This window comes from Aquarana catesbeiana, linkage group LG13, assembly GCF_042186555.1.
Source record: "Aquarana catesbeiana isolate 2022-GZ linkage group LG13, ASM4218655v1, whole genome shotgun sequence".
Lineage (NCBI taxonomy): Eukaryota > Metazoa > Chordata > Amphibia > Anura > Ranidae > Aquarana > Aquarana catesbeiana.
In genome coordinates, this window is record NC_133336.1 from 47,910,201 (window position 1) to 47,927,223 (window position 17,023).

Below are 17,023 nucleotides of genomic sequence, written 5' to 3' on the forward strand. Positions count from 1 at the left end.
AAAAAACAGGTCTGGCAGCAACGGCGTTAAGGGGGAAATTTTCTCTTTACAAAACTTTGTCGGGGCTAAAATCATCTAGAGCCAGGAGCCTAGAATTTCAGAATTTTTTTCAGTAGCCAAAAACCAGAAGCAAAAGTAGCCAAAAAACAGATTCCAGCAACCTCTAGAATGCAGTTAGGTTTATGGGAGGCAGAATCTCTGTAATGCCGCGTACACACGGGCAGACTTTTCGACTTTTCGACGGACTAGGTCTGGCGGACTTTTTGACGCACTTTCCGAATGAACGAACTTGCCTACACATGATCAACCAAAGTCCGACGGATTCGTACACGATGACGTACGACCGGACTAATATAAGGAAGTTCACAGCCAGTAGCCAATAGCTGCCCTAGCCTCGGTTTTTGTCCGTCAGACCAGCATACAGACTAGCGGACTTTTTGACCGGACTTGAGTCCGTCGGAAAGATTTGAAATATGTATCATTTCTAGGTCCGTTGAACTTTTGGGGAAAAAAGTCCGCTGGAACCCACACACGATGGAATTATCCGACGGACTCTGGTCCTCCGGACCAAGTCTGCCGTAAAGTCCGCTCGTGTGTACGCAGCATAAGCCAGCCCTACACTCCCCATATCTCAGCCATATTGTAGGGTAGGTACCAATGGCAAAAATACAGGAGAATGAAAACTATGGCAGCAAGATTCTATGGGCGTTTTGTATAAAATAAAGCCATCCATTATATGTAGTCTTTAGCGCTAAACAAAGGGTTTTTGTACATTTTTATCTATTTTGCTTTTGTTACTGGCTTAAATAGTGTGCTGCTTTCGAAGAGCACCTGTACTGAGCTATTAAATATAATTCCGTGCTTAAAAAAGAAGACACAAGAACATTTTTTTTCTTTTAACATAAAAACAAATGATTAAGAATTCTGCAGGCAGTGAATAATGCCAACTACACCTCCACTTCTTCTGTGCCAGCTTCGCTAATGGATCTCCTAATTATAGTCGTGTCTTTCAGATAATGTGTACTTTATGATAATTGTGCAGCCTGGAGATTAATTAACTTGTCTCATTCTCTTTTTCTGGTGTTTTAGCGCACCTTGAAAGTCAAGTCGGCAGCCTAAATGGCCAGCAATAACACAGCCAATATAGCGCAAGCCAGGAAGCTTGTAGAACAGTTGAAGATGGAAGCCAATATTGACAGAATAAAGGTATGACTCATGGCTGTAATTTGATCGAGAATGCACTGGATTGTCCTTATTGAAGTACCCACCCTTTCCCATCTGCCAAAGCCATCATAAGAAAGTCATGGTCTTCTTTTGGATTTAGGGTTGTGTAGCACCCTGGAGTTTAGTCAGGGTTGCTCCTTGAAATTTACTTGCCAGGAATAGTCATGTTGGCTAATTGTTAGAGATCCTTTGATTTCTCTTTTCTGGCTTGTTTGCACTTTTCCCTTCTACCACTAGGTGGCCGGGTACTTGGTGGTACTAGATACGAGAAGGGCAACGCAAGGTCAGATTATGGGTATATGGGGCATCTCAGCCAATGGGCAGGGGTTTTCTTGAATCCCTTGGCCTGCTGGGAGAACCTATATATTTGGGTGGAGTTAGGTGATCTGGGTTCTGTGCCACCAGCACGGCTGTCTGGGTGGACGTGTGTTGTATTGACTGGGCTGCTAGGTTGGAGATTGGGCCTATCCCGGGCACATCTGGGTGCTAGGCTTGCAGTCCAACCAAAAGTGACGGTTCTGCCTGCTGGAGAAACTATCGTGGTCAGAGGTAGAGGGGAAGCTGTCGCCAGTAAGGGACCATCCGCCTTATTACCAGGGACCACAGGGAGTAACTAAAGCAAGTACCGGAGCAGCATTCTCACCAACTGGGGATGGTGAAGAATCAGGAAACTTCAGTGGGTATCAAGCCAGGGACCCAGCCAGCGGAGGTGACGCTTGCAGAGCAGCTTTGCGTGTCAAGTCAGGGACCGAGCAGGCCAGTGGGGTGATGCTTGAGAGGTATCTTGAGTGCCAAGCTAGGGACCCAGCAGAGAGGCAGGGGTGACGGTTGAGGAAGATACCGCCGTTAAGTGGGTCTAGTGAGAGACTGGGAGCTCAGTGGGCTGAAGAACTACAAGGAGCTATTGTAGTGAAACTGAAAGAACTGTTACGCTTTGTGTTAGGAATTGTTAAAGACTGTTGCCATAGGAGACATCGTTCCTGCACATGCAGATGTGGCGTCTTGCTGGATGCCTTTCCCTGCATGGCTGTCCTCCTATTGAAGTCTTGGAGTTTGCCAATTAATCTTGCAACTACCTAAGGGTGTCCTGGCCCTAACCCTCTCCCCCCTCTGGCGCCCGGTAACTTTAACTACTCTGCAACCACCATGCCTCACAACCCACTACATACAGAAGCATGTCAGCTATTCCTGCCCTGGAGGTTCTCATTAGATCAAAGGAGGCCTGGGACCTTGCTACAGTTGTATATTTGGGTCAGGAAGCAGTAAGGTTTAAAATGTCTGGAGTGGGAATACTTTACAATCCTTTTAAAAATCCTAAAAAAAATCCATTTCCTTGGCACTAGTGACAACTTGCTAACAATGAGAGACCACCATAACTGGGGCTGGATTGACTATTAACCAACTAAGCATGTGCTTAGGGCATCAAAGAAAGGGGGCACTACATAGGTTTTCCCCAGCTATCCTGCCCTTAAAGAATAAGTGCATCTCTTATTTTTTGCCCCTTTGCCTTAAATAAACCAATCCTACCTTCTCTCTCCACAGATGTATACTTACCATTCAACTGCCATGCCAAGTCCTTTCTCTCCTAGCCACAGTAGACTTCTAAAGGGCCTGTCCACCTTTGTCTGCTGAATAGTTTTTCAAATTTTTTTAGCACTTCCTAATGTCTTGTCAATGAAGCAATAGAGGAGCTGATGGGGGTACCATTGTTGGAATGGGCTTAAGGCAACGTTTGCCCTTAAATTTTAACTAAAGTCAATTTTGTTTTAGTTTTGATTAGCATGGAGATTAGAACACTTGTCAGATTTTTTTGTTGTCTGTGCCCTCATTAGGGGAAATCACTGTCTCTATTTGTCCTGGTTACGGATATATCCGAATGTGAAAGAAAAGTGAAACCGAAAGAAAATCACAAATTTTTGGGTTGTCATTAGAATGAGAGTAGAGGGGGAAATCCTCCAATGGGTCCACTAGTTCTGGTGACTTCCTCACTTGGGAGGGATTTCATCTCCCTTCCTGTTTTGTCTATGGGGCAGGAAGTAAAGGCAAATCTCCCCAATGGCACACAGATGACAAAAACTAACAGGGGTTATAACTCTCCCTTACTCTATCCAGAATGAAAAAATAAAGTTTTGTTCTACTTTAATCTGGACTAAACCTTCCAAGGAATAGGCAGCTCCCATCACAAGCAGAGATCTGTTGTGTATCAAAAACAAAAGTTTAAAAACCAATATGATCAGACCAGGTTCATGGAATAACCACTGATATTAGAACACCGACCTCAGCCAGTAAGCCATGACTAGGGTAGATCAGAGGTAGCCATACTATCAATAGCCCCTATACCTCCAACCCCCCTTTTCCCATTAAAACACACAACACCAGTTGGAGTTAAATGGCCATCCGGCCTTTTATTAAACAACATAATAAATAACACTTTAACAAATAAACCAAAGCTAGATGTCCCCAGCCGCAAGAACAGTGACTCGGGGACATTACCCCTTGCCCCACAGACCTTACAGGTCTACCACTACCTGGTCCCTCTTAGTGGACCACCCCCAACCAGAGGACACCATACCAATGATGGTTCCCCACTTGTATCCTACCGACAGATTATTTGACCCCCATCCAAGGGGTCCCAACAGCCATCTCTAAATTTACCCTTTAAACCTACTTACCCTATCACAAGGCGGGAGGGTAGGACGTTACTCTGATATCTTCCCACGCCGACTGTTACGGTACCACCCCTGCCTCCAGACTTTTCTCCTGTGCTCCTCCCCATTACCTTGTCTACTCCACCAATCATGTAGGTACAAAACTCCCACCTAATCTCTTTGGCACGTTAACCTCCGATCTGTCTGGTTCCCATTCCACCCTGTCATGCTGGCCCTGGAGCTTTATACATTCCTCCGAGCTCCGTGCCTTCCTTTATAAAGCTTAAAGTGTTTTTGGGTGCCACCATCCTTTTTGTCAGAGCCAACTATTTAGGCCATGTGTGGAGGCTTAAAGCTGTTCCCTATTTAACTCTTCAGAACCCTCTTGTAGGCACCTGCCGACAACTGTAATTTCAGAATTTAGTTGCATGGTCTTAATACCAGATGGTATTTAAAGTCTCACCCACCATCTTGTAATGTATGTTCTCACTGGCAAAAACCTCCACAATGCAGTTGGGATTTTGGGTCTCTGTAAGCCAGCCCAGCACAGACTCGGCCTCCCCATATCTCAGCCATATTGTATGGTAGGTACCAATGCAAAAATACAGGAGGGTGAAATCTATGGCAGCAAGATCCTATGGGTTTTTCTGCTAAATAAATCCAACCATTATATGACATCTTTAGCTCTAAAAGAAACCTCCAAAGCCCCCCAAAGCACCTTGTCTCCATGTTGATGGGGACAAGGGCCTCATCCCCACAACCCTTGCCCGGTGGTTGTGGGGGTCTGCAGGTGGGGGGCTTATCGGAATCCTAGCTGGAGGGAGGGGCTGGCAGGGTGCTGTACATAGCCTTCTGCCTCTGTACTTCTCTCAAGACCCCTTAGCACTGATGCAAGTAGTGTGCTGGCTCCATAGGTGTGTGCAACCTATTGCATTAGGGTGTGCACACCAAAGCTTATACACACATGCGCAGTAGTACAGTGGACGGTGTCAGTAGAGCAATGGAAGGTATCAGTAGGGCAGTGGACGTGTCAGTAGGGCAGAGGCTGGTGTCAGTAAGACAGTGGATGGTGTCAGTCAATAGAGCAGTGGACAGTGTCAGTAGGGCAGAGGTTGGTGTCAGTAGGGCAGAGGACAGTTTCAGTAGAGCAGTGGATGGTTTCCATAGGGCAGAGACTGGTGTCAGTTGTTTTTTTTTTCTTTTTTTTATTATTTTTAAAAAATTTTTTTAATTTTTTCAATTTTTTTCTTGTTAGGAGCCTTAGGCAGGCCATACATGGGTCGAATTTCGAAAGAATTTTCTTTCGAAAATCTTATCTAGGAATTTTTGTTCGTATTTCGCGCCAGTAGTGGGCTGCAGCAACAGCCGATCTTTGTCCGGCCATCGAATTTGAGTAATCGGACATGGAAATTTTTTGAAAAACAAACGATTTTCTAGTCAATAATGGGAGAATCATTCGAGAAATGTAATCAAAAAAGAAATGCACATGTGCAAGAAAAGAAAATTCCCAGAAATTTTCAGATTTTCAAAAGAAAATTCTTTTGAAATTTGACCATGTATGGCCAGCCTTATTGGGGGCTTTGGTGATATAGCAGAGAAAGGGACTGAGGACAAAAATTCTGCCAGTCCCTTTATCTATAGCCTCAGCTGCCACAGGGGAGGAGGGGGGATCTCCATCATACAGGGTAATTAGGGTGTACCCAGGCACACCTGGCACATACCATGCGCACGCCTATGGCTGGCTCTTGGAAGGACCATGAAATAAGGTGAGCTCTGACTTGCTACAGCATCTAATGCAGACTCTGAGAAACTTAGTGTCCCTTGAAACCAAAATAAGCAATTTCAGTACGGGAGAGGAGTTTGTACAAGGCATTTTTTTTTATCAGATGACCCTTTATTTAAAATGAGCTATTTTGCCTTAAGCTGCCTTATTGAATTGCATATCCACTCCTATGAGACCAAATTCTGTCTGTTCTTCAAACCTTCTCCAGCCCTCCCAGCAGCCGGTGATTAATTTTTTCTTGTTCTGTTTAATACATGCATTAAATAACATTTTCCTTTCTCATGCATTTTGTTAAAAAATTAATGCATCGGAAATCAAGCCCCAGCTGAACTTCCCTTCATCAAGGGATTTAAATGCACCATGTGAACTCCAGAATGGAGTGACTTGTATTCCACCCATGGAGCTATGAATAATGGAGCTGAATGCTTCAAACGGAGAGCGATGGTGGGGAGAGGCAGATGTATTTGGATAATTTAGAGCATCGAGCTACTTGTGTCATTAGCCCAGCTGCATTTTTCATAAAGCTGAACCCACCCACTGTTCTGCTGTTTACATCTTTTAATGTTGTTAGGTTTGTGATGCTGGTGGAGACATTGGGGGCATTTATGAAAAATGGCATCTGCATCCTATTTAAGTTTTCTAAACCTTTTGTGTTGGATTTTTTTTTCCCAGTGTCTGTGTTATATATTGGAATATACAACTGTACTTTTTCTTTACAATTCTGCAAGATAACTGGAAAATCGTCTTCTTTTAATAATTTTCGGTAATTGCTCAGTATGTACAATTTTAAGCTTTTTGTGGTTTAACCACTTCAGCTCTCACACCTGTACACCCATAATGGACCAGAGAAAAGTTTTCAATTGCCCCTATAGACCTATAGATTTGGCAATGACCTTGTCATTATGATTTGTTGTCTATATAGTTTTTTTTGGGGGGGGGGGGGCAAGCAAGGCTTTCTTTGGATGATATTGTCTTGCACAAATGATTTTGTTTTCTGTGCAATCTATAGATACCAACATTTAATAAATAATTTTTGTTTTCTATTTTGACCACTGTTAACTTTAAAACTATTCTGCTATACTGTAATTTGTCCCATTTTTATAATGACACTAAAATTAAGAAAATGTTATGTACAAATTAAATATTTATTCTAATTTAGCATTTTTTAATGTGATAAATAAATGTGATAAAGAAAGAAAATGTAAATAAAACAAAAATCAGCAGGAAAATGGGAGAAGGGGAGGAAGGAGTTAATTAGGATTAAGATTAAGGTTTCATATTATCTTTTTTTTTTTTTTTTAAATTATATCACATACAGATCCACATACAGACCAACATTTGATCTACATATGAATTGAGTAGAAACATTTTATTACAATGTATTTCTCAATAAAGCTACAGAACACTGTTCAGAAGCTTTATTTCAAGCAGTAGCAGCTGCAACCACTGTAATACGGAGCAAAATCAGCTATAGCGGTTGGGGGAGCAGCAGCAGAGAAAGATAAAGTACAATGTAGACAAAGTACTTCAAAGTTTTTTAGGGCATACCCCCAAGATTCTCAATTGGCAATAAAAAGTTCCGAAGTTCCTGTAAATTGCATGAACTGATTTGTAGATTTCTCTTAAAGAGAAAGAGGAACTAAACTTCCCTCTCATGCAATAATAATAATAATAAAGCTTACCTATAGGTACTGTAAATATCTCCTAAATTTGCACCATTTAGTAGAAATGTACTGTATACTGCGCCAATGACATCATTGGCGCATGCGCTCTGGAGGAACGGCCGCCCATGCCCTTCCTTCAGAGCCGCGTGCCGTGACCGGCAGTGATGTCACATGGCTCTGGCCAGTCACACAGCTGGAGTCCGCGGACCCGAAAGCAAGATTGGCGAAGATGGATGCAGCCTCCAGCAGGGACGACAAGGGCTTCGTTTGCAAGTAAGTTTCACATAATGTGCTAGTATGCGATGCATACTAACGCATTTTACCTTTACTTTGCAGGTCACAAAAAAACAAAAAACAGGCTGTGTTTATTTCCTCTTTAAAGCAGTAGTAAACTGCATTTGACGAAAAAAACGAAATCCCGTGCAAGGCAATGTCATAATGTGCTAGTATGCATCACATACTAGCAAATTATGAGAGACTTGCCTCCAAAACGAAGCCCTCCAGCACTGCGCTGTCACCGCTAAGAGGGCTTCCATCATCCCCCGGCCTTTCTTCTGGGTTTGTGGCCTCCTGCTGCATAAGTGGCCGGGGGTGTGGTGATGTCACTCCCTCGCATGCGCACGGGAGCCACAGTTTATGGCACGTGCTCTGTAGGCCCGGCACTATATGCCAGATATTCAGAACGCATGCGCCAGTGATGTCACCAGCTGCATGCATTCTGAATATCTCTTAAACGGTGCAAGTTTAAGAGATATTCACAGCACCTACAGGTAAGCCTTATTATAGGCTTACCTGTAGGTACAAGTAGTATAACTGAGTTTACTACCACTTTACAATGCCTTGAAAAAGTATTCATACTCAAATTTTCCACATTTTGTCATGTTACAACCAAAAACTTAAATGTATTTTATTGGGATTTTATGTGATAGACCAACACAAAGTGGCACGTAATTGTGAAGTGGAAGGAAAATGATAAATTGTTCTCCAAATTTTTTACAAATAAATATCTGAAAAGTGTGGCGTGCATTTGTATTCAGCCCCTTTACTCTGATACCCCTAACTAAATTCTAAAAGTCACCTAATTAGAAAAATGGGGTCCACCTGTGTGTAATTTAATCTCAGTATAAATACAGCTGTTCTATGAAGCCCTCAGAGCTTTGTTAGAAAACCTTAGTGAACAAACGGCATCATGACGACCAAGGAACACAAAAGACAGGTCAGGGATAAAGTTGTAGAGAAGTTTAAAGCAGGGTAGGTTATAAAAAAAATATCCCAGGCTTTGAACATCTCAGGAGCACTGTTCAATCCATCATCCAAAAATAGCAAGAGTATGGCACAACTGCAAACCTACCAAGACATGGCCGTCCACCTAAACTGACAGGCCGGGCAAGGAGAGCATTAATCAGAGAAGCAGCCAAGAGGCCCATGGTAACTCTGGAGGAGCTGCAGAGATCCACAGCTCAGGTGGGAGAATCTGTCCACAGGACAACTATTTGTTGTGCATTCCACAAATCTAGCCTTTATGGAAGAGTGGCAAGAAGAAAGCCATTGTCTAAAGAAAGCCATAAGAAGTCCCATCTGCAGTTTGCGAGAAGCCATGTGGGGGACACAGCAAACATGTGGAAGAAGATGCTCTGGTCAGTAGAGACCAAAATTTTACTTAGTAGCCTAAAAGCAAAACGCTACGCTATGTGTGGTGTGAAACTAACTCTGTACATCACCCTGAACACACCATCCCCACTGTGAAACCTGGTGGTGGCAGCATCATGTTGTGGGGATGCTTTTCTTCAACAGGGACAGGGAAGCTGATCAGAATTGATGGGAAGATGGATGCAGCCAAATACAGGGCAATCTTAGAAGAAAACCTGTTAAAGTCTGCAAAAGACTTGAGACTAGGGCAGAGGTTCACCTTCCAGCAGGACAACGACCCTAAACGTACAGCCAGAGCTACAATGGAATGGTTTAGATCAAAACATATTCATGTGTTAGAATGGCCTAGTCAAGTCCAGACCTAAATACAATTGAGAATCTGTGGCAAGACTTGAAAATTGCTGTTCACAGACGCTCTCCATCCAATCTGAAAGCTGAGTAGAGACATCCCCAAAAAGACTTGCAGCTGGAATTGCAGGGAAAGGTGGTTCTACAAAGTATTGACATATTTATTTGTAAAACATTTGGAAAATCATTTATCATTTTCCTTCCACTTCACAATTATGTGCCACTTTGTGTTGGTCTATCGCATAAAATCCCAATAAAATACATTTACATTTTTGGTTGTAACATGACAAAATGTGGAAAATTTCAAGGGATATGAATACTTTTTCAAGGCACTGTAAAGATCAACTCCTGCCAACTCCCATTCCCAAAAATAGTGAGTCTCTGATTCTGCCCCACCCACAAGGCCATAATAAAGTTGTCACTCTCCCTTGACGAACACCAAGTCATTTGTATTTTTTACATAGATACAGTATCTTTCTGTTAATTTACTATAAAAAAACAGCATGTGATTCAATTTTCCAGTAATCATAGAAGACTGATGTATCAGTCTCTTTAGGAATGGTCCACTAAAATATGGACTGCGTTAACAGTTTGTTGTATGATCTTTAAGAAACCTGGTCCTAATGTAATAAATATAGATCAAATTAAAAAGAGGTATAATAATATATGGGCAGCCAGCTTGATTGTATTTCATAACCTATATAAGAAACCAGAGCTGGAACCTGATGGTTACTTACATTGTATAACCTTCAGTAAAAAACAAACAAAAAAAATGGAACCTACCGGTAATTACCAGCAGCACCCAATGAAATGTGTGCCTACATTATATACCCAACATAGGTTACCTTCTTTAGAGCAGAACTTCACTTCTCCCCCCTCCCTATGTTTTCCTCTACCCTTGTACCTACTGGATTGTGCACAAAAAACCTACTCGCACACCTGGCAATCCAGCGATGTTCCCCAGGGATCCATCACTTTGCTGCAGGACATCTGGTACCGCACTACCAACTTCTAACATTACCAGGGGGTGCCAGCAGTCTCTTTCGGGTTATGCAGGGGCCCTGTGATGATGCGCATGCATCATGTCAGGTCATCAGGGGATCTGCTGTAAAAACCATGAATAGACAGCCAGCACCCCTGATGATGCAATGCAATGGGGTAGGTGCACCACAGAGTACCCTGCAGCCTCCTGGGACCAGTGACGTGGGTATCCCAGGAGGTTGCAGGCACTGTACATGTTAATCCTGCCTAGGTGAGAAATAGGGAAGTGCAGAAGTGCAGGAGGGCCAAAACACACACACCAACAAAAATCCAATTCCGTTTCAGGAGGGGGAGAGCGGAAGAAGAATGATATAAGGTTGATGGGGAAAGTGAAATTCCATTTAAGGCCATAAGCATTCAATGCGTGGTTTCTGCCACCAATGTTAGGGTAATTCAAAAGATTCATCAGTAAACATTTTTACAGATGATTGCAGACAAAGTATTGCTTCCCAAGATACATTTTAATAAAGCAAAAAAAATGTCTTAATGATTATATTTTTGTATGTAGGGGTGCCCCTTCTGGCAGGAAGTCCATGGCAATTGCCTCTTTTACCCCCCTATAAATCTGACATTGACTAAAGCAACCAATGGGACGCTTGCCTACATGGTATAACCTACAGAAAACCCAAAACCTCCCCATTTTCCTGCCTTTACCCGGGTCAATTTTGCGGAATTTCTGAGGGAAATGTACTGTTTAATTTTTATATAAGCTGTAATCCCAGAGGAGTCATGAGACATCTTTTCCTGATCCTGCATAGAACACTGAAGCCACAAGAAGAAGACGGAATGTCAAAGGCCGTGAGCATCTATGATGTGCTGAATAATAGATAGCCTGCTGTACAGGCTTCCAGAACTGTCTAATATGGCTGGACCATAGAACAAGAAATTCTCTTTATTATAGAGTGATAATGTTGGAATCTCATGTACGGAAATATTAAAACTGGTGCTAAGGGAATTATGAGGCTCCTGCCCACCGCAATCAATCAAAGATTGGCTAATATTTTCCAACCTGTGTTGAGACAATAAAACTTTGGATGGGAGGCCGGGGTGGAGATACTGTACGTCCAACCAGGATACCTTTGTAGGTGGATTGTTATTTATTGGTAAGGCCTCCTTTGGTTACTCCACCTTTAAAGAGATCCACAAAATGTAAATATACTTAAAAAAAATATAATAATTTTAACCCAATGGGCGGCACAGTGGTGTAGTGGTAGCACTCTCACCTAGCAGTAAGAAGGGTCACTGGTTCGAATCCCAACCACGACACTACCTGCTTGGAGTTTGCATGTTCTCCCTTTGCCTGCGTGGGTTTCCTCCCGGTACTCCGTTTCCTCCTACATTCCAAAGACATGCTGGTAGGTTAATTGGATCCTGTCTAAATTGTCCCTAGTATGTATGAATGTGAGTTAGGGACCTTAGATTGTAAGCCCCTTGAGGGTAGGGACTGATGTGAATGTACAATGTATATGTAAAGCGCTGCGTAAATTGATGGCGCTATATAAGTACCTGAAATAAATAAAATAAATAAAAAACCCAAGAACAGAAATATAAAATTTTGCAGCTTACCAGTTCTTAGATATAATGGCTGCATTCGTTTTACAGTATTTCGTCACGCTTTTCCCCCCTTATTTTTACCTGTTGAGCCTGGCAATAACACACTTCCTGACTTGGGTGACAATGATCACTTTTCCGGTTCAATCATTTTTATTGCAGGTATACTATTAACAAATACAGTAATACCAAAGGCACCTAAACTGCTTACGCACGGGCTAGGACTGGCGCATGAAGAACATACAACAGACAACATGAACAGAGGAGTGAAGGCCTCCTGTCTAAATGATCACAGAAATCCTGAGTGCAGCATACATATATTTAGTGGTTAACCCAAAAGAGTGCAAGAGTAGCCAGGACAAGTATGTTAACTCTGCATTTAAATAGTCCTGGGCATCCATCGACAATTAAAGAGGGCTAAGGGCCCCGGCAAGAGTAGGAAGAGAATAGTAAGCGGAAAGTAGAGGTAGGGTAGGGGAGAGAAAGAGTAGGAGACCAAGGATCGCCCAGGTTACCAGTGGGAGCCGACCCACACTGGTCAGGGGGAGTTCAGGGAAGGCATACATCAACCATGGCTCCCAAACTTTAAGGAACTTGGCATGTGTGTCTTTCAGAATACTAGACATGTGTTCATTGACTAGCATGGCCGTCAAGCGCAACAGTCACTTTTCAAATTGTATCTACTGTATGTATTAGCAACATTGTCACCCAAGGACAGGAAATATATTAGGAGGTGGACTACAGACCAGGAATGTGCAGTCAGGCTCTGCCTCACCTCCCATGAACATAAAAAATAAATAAACAAACAACTAATTTTGGGGGTAGGTAGCTGAAGTCCTACCCCACCACTCCACCACTGGTCAAAATTTGGGGTTCCTGCCAACTATAGTTCCAGAGATACGGGGCTTCTTGTGCAGCCTGTCAGAAGCTACATACAGAGTGGCCAGTTTAAATACAAGCTGGCACACTCTGTTTGCAGCAGACAGAGGATGAGCTCACAGTGCTTCTGCTCAATTCTTGTCAGAAGCGCTGAGCTCAATGGACAGCTTGGAGCCTTGGACCAATGGTAAAGAACCATTGGAACAAGCTGGCCGATAAAAATGCTGCAGTAGAGGCTCTCCTCTCACTGCAGTGTCATAGAAGGGGGGGGGTGTCTAAAAATCAAATGCTCCTTTCCAGCCCAGCCCTCTTAACCCCTTCCCACCGACCGTACGCACATATGCAGGCTCGGATTTAAGGGTTTATACCTGCATGCATCATCCCGGTACTGTTTTTTAGAGCGGGCGGTCGGCTCTTCAGGGATAACAACCGATGCGGCTAAAAGCCGCTCGACTGTTATCTCGAAGGAGCAAGAGGGGACGTCCCCCCTCCCGCCGTCTTCCGACGCTCTTCCTGGGCCTCCCGTCCCACCAGGAGACCCGATCCACGATCCGGCACTTCCGCCGGCTAGAGTGAGACTGGAAGGAAGCCGGAAATGGCTTTGATCCAGTCTCCTTTGTGTAAACATGGAAGCAACGTCACTTCCGTTTACTCGGCTGCCAATGGCACCATTTTAAAAACAAATGACAGTATTCAGAATCACTATTTTTGCCTATTTGAATACTTTGAAGTGCAAAGCAGAGGTTTGGGGTCCTTTAGACCCCCGATCCCTCCATAAAGGGTACCTGTCACCACCTATTACTGTCACAAGGGATGTTTACATTCCTTGTGACAGCAATAAAAGTGAGCAATTTTTTGTTTTTTTAAAGTGACAATGTGAAAAAAAAAAAAAAAAATAAGAAATTGATTTTTTTTTAAAGCGCCCCTGTCCCCACGAGCTTGCACAGCAAAGAAAACGCACATGTAAGTCGCACCCGCATATGTAAACGGTGTTCAAATCACACATGTGAGGTATTGCCACGATCATCAGAGCATAAGCAATAATTCTAGCACTAGACCTCCTCTGTAACTCTAACCTGGTAACCGTTATTTTTTTTTTAAAGCGCCACCTATGGAGATTTTTAGGTACCGTAGTTTGTCGCCATTCCACCAGTGTACACAATTTCAGTGCATGACATGTTGGGTATTTCTTTACTCGGTGTAACATTATCTTTCACATTATACAAAAAAATTGGGCTAACTTTACTGTTTAGTTTTTTTTCATTCATGAAATTGTCTTTTTTCCCCAAAAATTGCATTTGAAAGACCGCTGCGCAAATACAGTGTGACATAAAATATTGCAACAATTGTCATTTTATTCTCTAGATTCTCTGCTAATATACATTATATATATTATGTTTGGGGGTTCTAAGTAATTTTCTAGCAAAAAACTGATTTTAACTTGTAAGCAACAAATGTCAGAAATAGGCTTAGGCGGAAAAATCATGGGTTTATGGGATTTACCCACAATCCCATGTTTTGTTCACACATTCAGCTGCCTGCTGAAAAGGTACTGTTTTAATCAAGCTAAATCATATATTATTATGCTATATGTCATAAGATAATAATTTATTATTCATCTATTTTCTGTGAAATTTACTGTTTGGAAGTTATAACTTCAAAACTTCAGTAATTTGTCCGTTAAGCCACCTGTTTTTGAAAATATAGTAAATTACCTTAAAAACAATATATAATAATTATTTGTAAATTACTTATGGTAATTGACCCCTTGCCACCCAGGTCAATTTTGACACTTCTCTCCTACATGTAAAAATCATAATTTTTTTGCTAGAAAATTCTCAGAACTCCCAAACACTATATATATATATATATATATAATATATAATATATATTTTTTTTTTAGCAGACACCCTAGGGAATAAAATTGGGGTCATTGTAACCTTTTATGTTACACGGTATTTGCGCAGCAATTTTTCAAATGCATTTAAAAAAAAAACCTTTCATAAATAAAACCCTAACATTAGCCTGATTTTTTTGTATGCTATGAAAGAAAGATAAATCGATACCTAACATGTCACACTTTAAAATTGCGCACGCTCCTGGAATGTTGCCAAACTTCAGTACTTAACCACTTCAATACAGGGCAATTATACTCCTTCCTGCCCAGACCAATTTTCAGCTTTCACATTTTGAATGACAATTGTGCGGTTATGCAAAGCTGAACCCAAACAACATTTTTATCATTTTTTTCCCACAAATAGAGCTTTCTTTTGGTGGTGTTTGATCATCTCCTGGGGTTTTTATTTTTTGCCCTACAAAGAAAAAAAAATACGGTTTTCTTTGTTTCTGTTACAAAACTTTGTAGATAAGAAAGTTTTCTCCTTCATTGATGGGCACTGATGAGGCAGTACTGATTAGGTGGCACTGATGGGTTGGTACTTATATGTAGCACTGTTAGGGGGCACTGATGGACACTGATAGGTGGCACTGTAGGGCACATATGGGCGGCACTGATAGATGGCACTGATAGGCAGCACTGATCAGAGGTGCTTGCAGCCATCCCTGATGGGCACAGAGAGCCATCCCTAATGGGCAATGATTGCCATGGGTGGGCATCCTTGCTGGCCATGGGTGGGCATCCCTAGTGGTTCTTGGTGGGCATCCTCTGGGGGGCTTCACTGACAATCAATCAGTGCAGACCCCCCCTGTCAGGAGAGCAGCCGACCAGCTCTCCTATACTCGCGTCTGTCAGCGCAAGTAGAGGAAAAGTCGATACAAAGCTCTTCCGGTTTACACTGTGATCGGCTGTGATTGGACACAGTTAATAACGTGGTAAAGAGCCTGCGTCAGAGGCTCTTTTCCTAGATCGGAGATGCGGTGTGTCAGACTGACACACCGCATCACAGATCACTGCGCGCCCCCGAAGGCGCGCATCGGCTTATCCTGCTGAGCATCATATGACGCCCAGTCAGGATAACTGAACCACTTCCCGGCCGTCATTCTGCTACAGGCCAGGCGGGAAGTGTTTAAAAAATCTCCATAGGCGACGCTTTAAAAATCTCTACAGGTTTAGAATTACAGAAGAGGGCTAGTACTAGAATTATTGCTCTCGCTCTAAAGTTCACGGAGTATGTAACCTGTGTGTATCTGGCTCTGATACTAGCCAGCGCCTCACCTGCCACTGACCTCACCGCACATCCCTGCTACAGACCACCTCTCCTCATCTCCATAGCATAGGTAAAAGTTTTCTGTAGTCCTCAGAGAGCTGGGAACAATGCAACTGATAACACACATATAGAGACAGTCATAAATGTGACTACAACTGTGAAACTGAAATGTGAATACAATACTGTGCATAAACTGAAGTACATATGAAATGATTAAATATCATATATAGAGACGGCCATAGGCATGACTACAACTGTAAAACATATACAGCACACCAAACAAATAAATTCAACTCTGGGGTCTGATAACTCATATTAAGCCATGAGTGTCGCCTATCGGGATAGACAAACAATGTTCGATGGCTAGTATGTTACACCACCTGAATATGAGATATAAATGTGAATATATGAGTTGGTGGTGATGACGAACACATATAAATAAGTGTTATCTCTTATAGAAACCCAGCATGATCCGTGAACCAAAAAAAAAGGGGGTAATATACAGTGTAGATATAAGAGCTACTGCAACTGTAAAGGTTCAATAATAAATGCTATCCCTGAAGGGGAAAAGATAAGTCCATATAAACGTATGTCTGACGCTCATGTGAATGGCTTCAATGCGTTCTACATGTATATAAAGTTATTGATCAGTGTATTCAGTATTGAAAGTAGGCACTCAGACAATACTGGTCAAAACTTCAAACAGTAGAGGAGAAAGTGGGGTACCCTTACCGGAACAGGTGGACTCGCAAGCTGGGGGCGGTGAGTCAAACAAGCTCTTATCGGAATACGGTAAGTGGAGATGTTAGCCCAAGAGGATGTAGATGTGGAGCTCTATCCAGGGAGAGGTCCGTGGGAGATCTTGGCTACTACTCACCAACCGTCAAGCATAGATGTTAGCGACTGGAAACCTCCATAGTTGCAAAACTTAAATGGTATTACCAGCCCTGATCTCCAATCCTTTCAATAATAATGGAAATTCCCAAAAGAGAAGAAGAAAAAAATGCCTCCACATAGTATAAATCCGCATATGAATGGAGAAATTTATTTAAAAAACAATTTCCGGCC

The 17,023-nt window shown here is 42.5% G+C and overlaps 1 protein-coding gene across 3 annotated transcripts in view; it reads left to right on the top strand.

Moving 5' to 3' along the window:
• GNG2 (G protein subunit gamma 2) overlaps positions 1-17,023 on the top strand; it is a 140,108-nt gene that overhangs the window by 108,658 nt on the left and 14,427 nt on the right. For all 3 annotated transcript variants that reach the window (XM_073609906.1, XM_073609904.1, XM_073609907.1), the window contains exon 3: positions 1,090-1,206. In XM_073609906.1, the coding sequence (XP_073466007.1) occupies positions 1,120-1,206 (87 nt within the window). In that variant the 5' untranslated portion in view covers positions 1,090-1,119. The remainder of the gene's footprint in view (positions 1-1,089; positions 1,207-17,023) is intronic.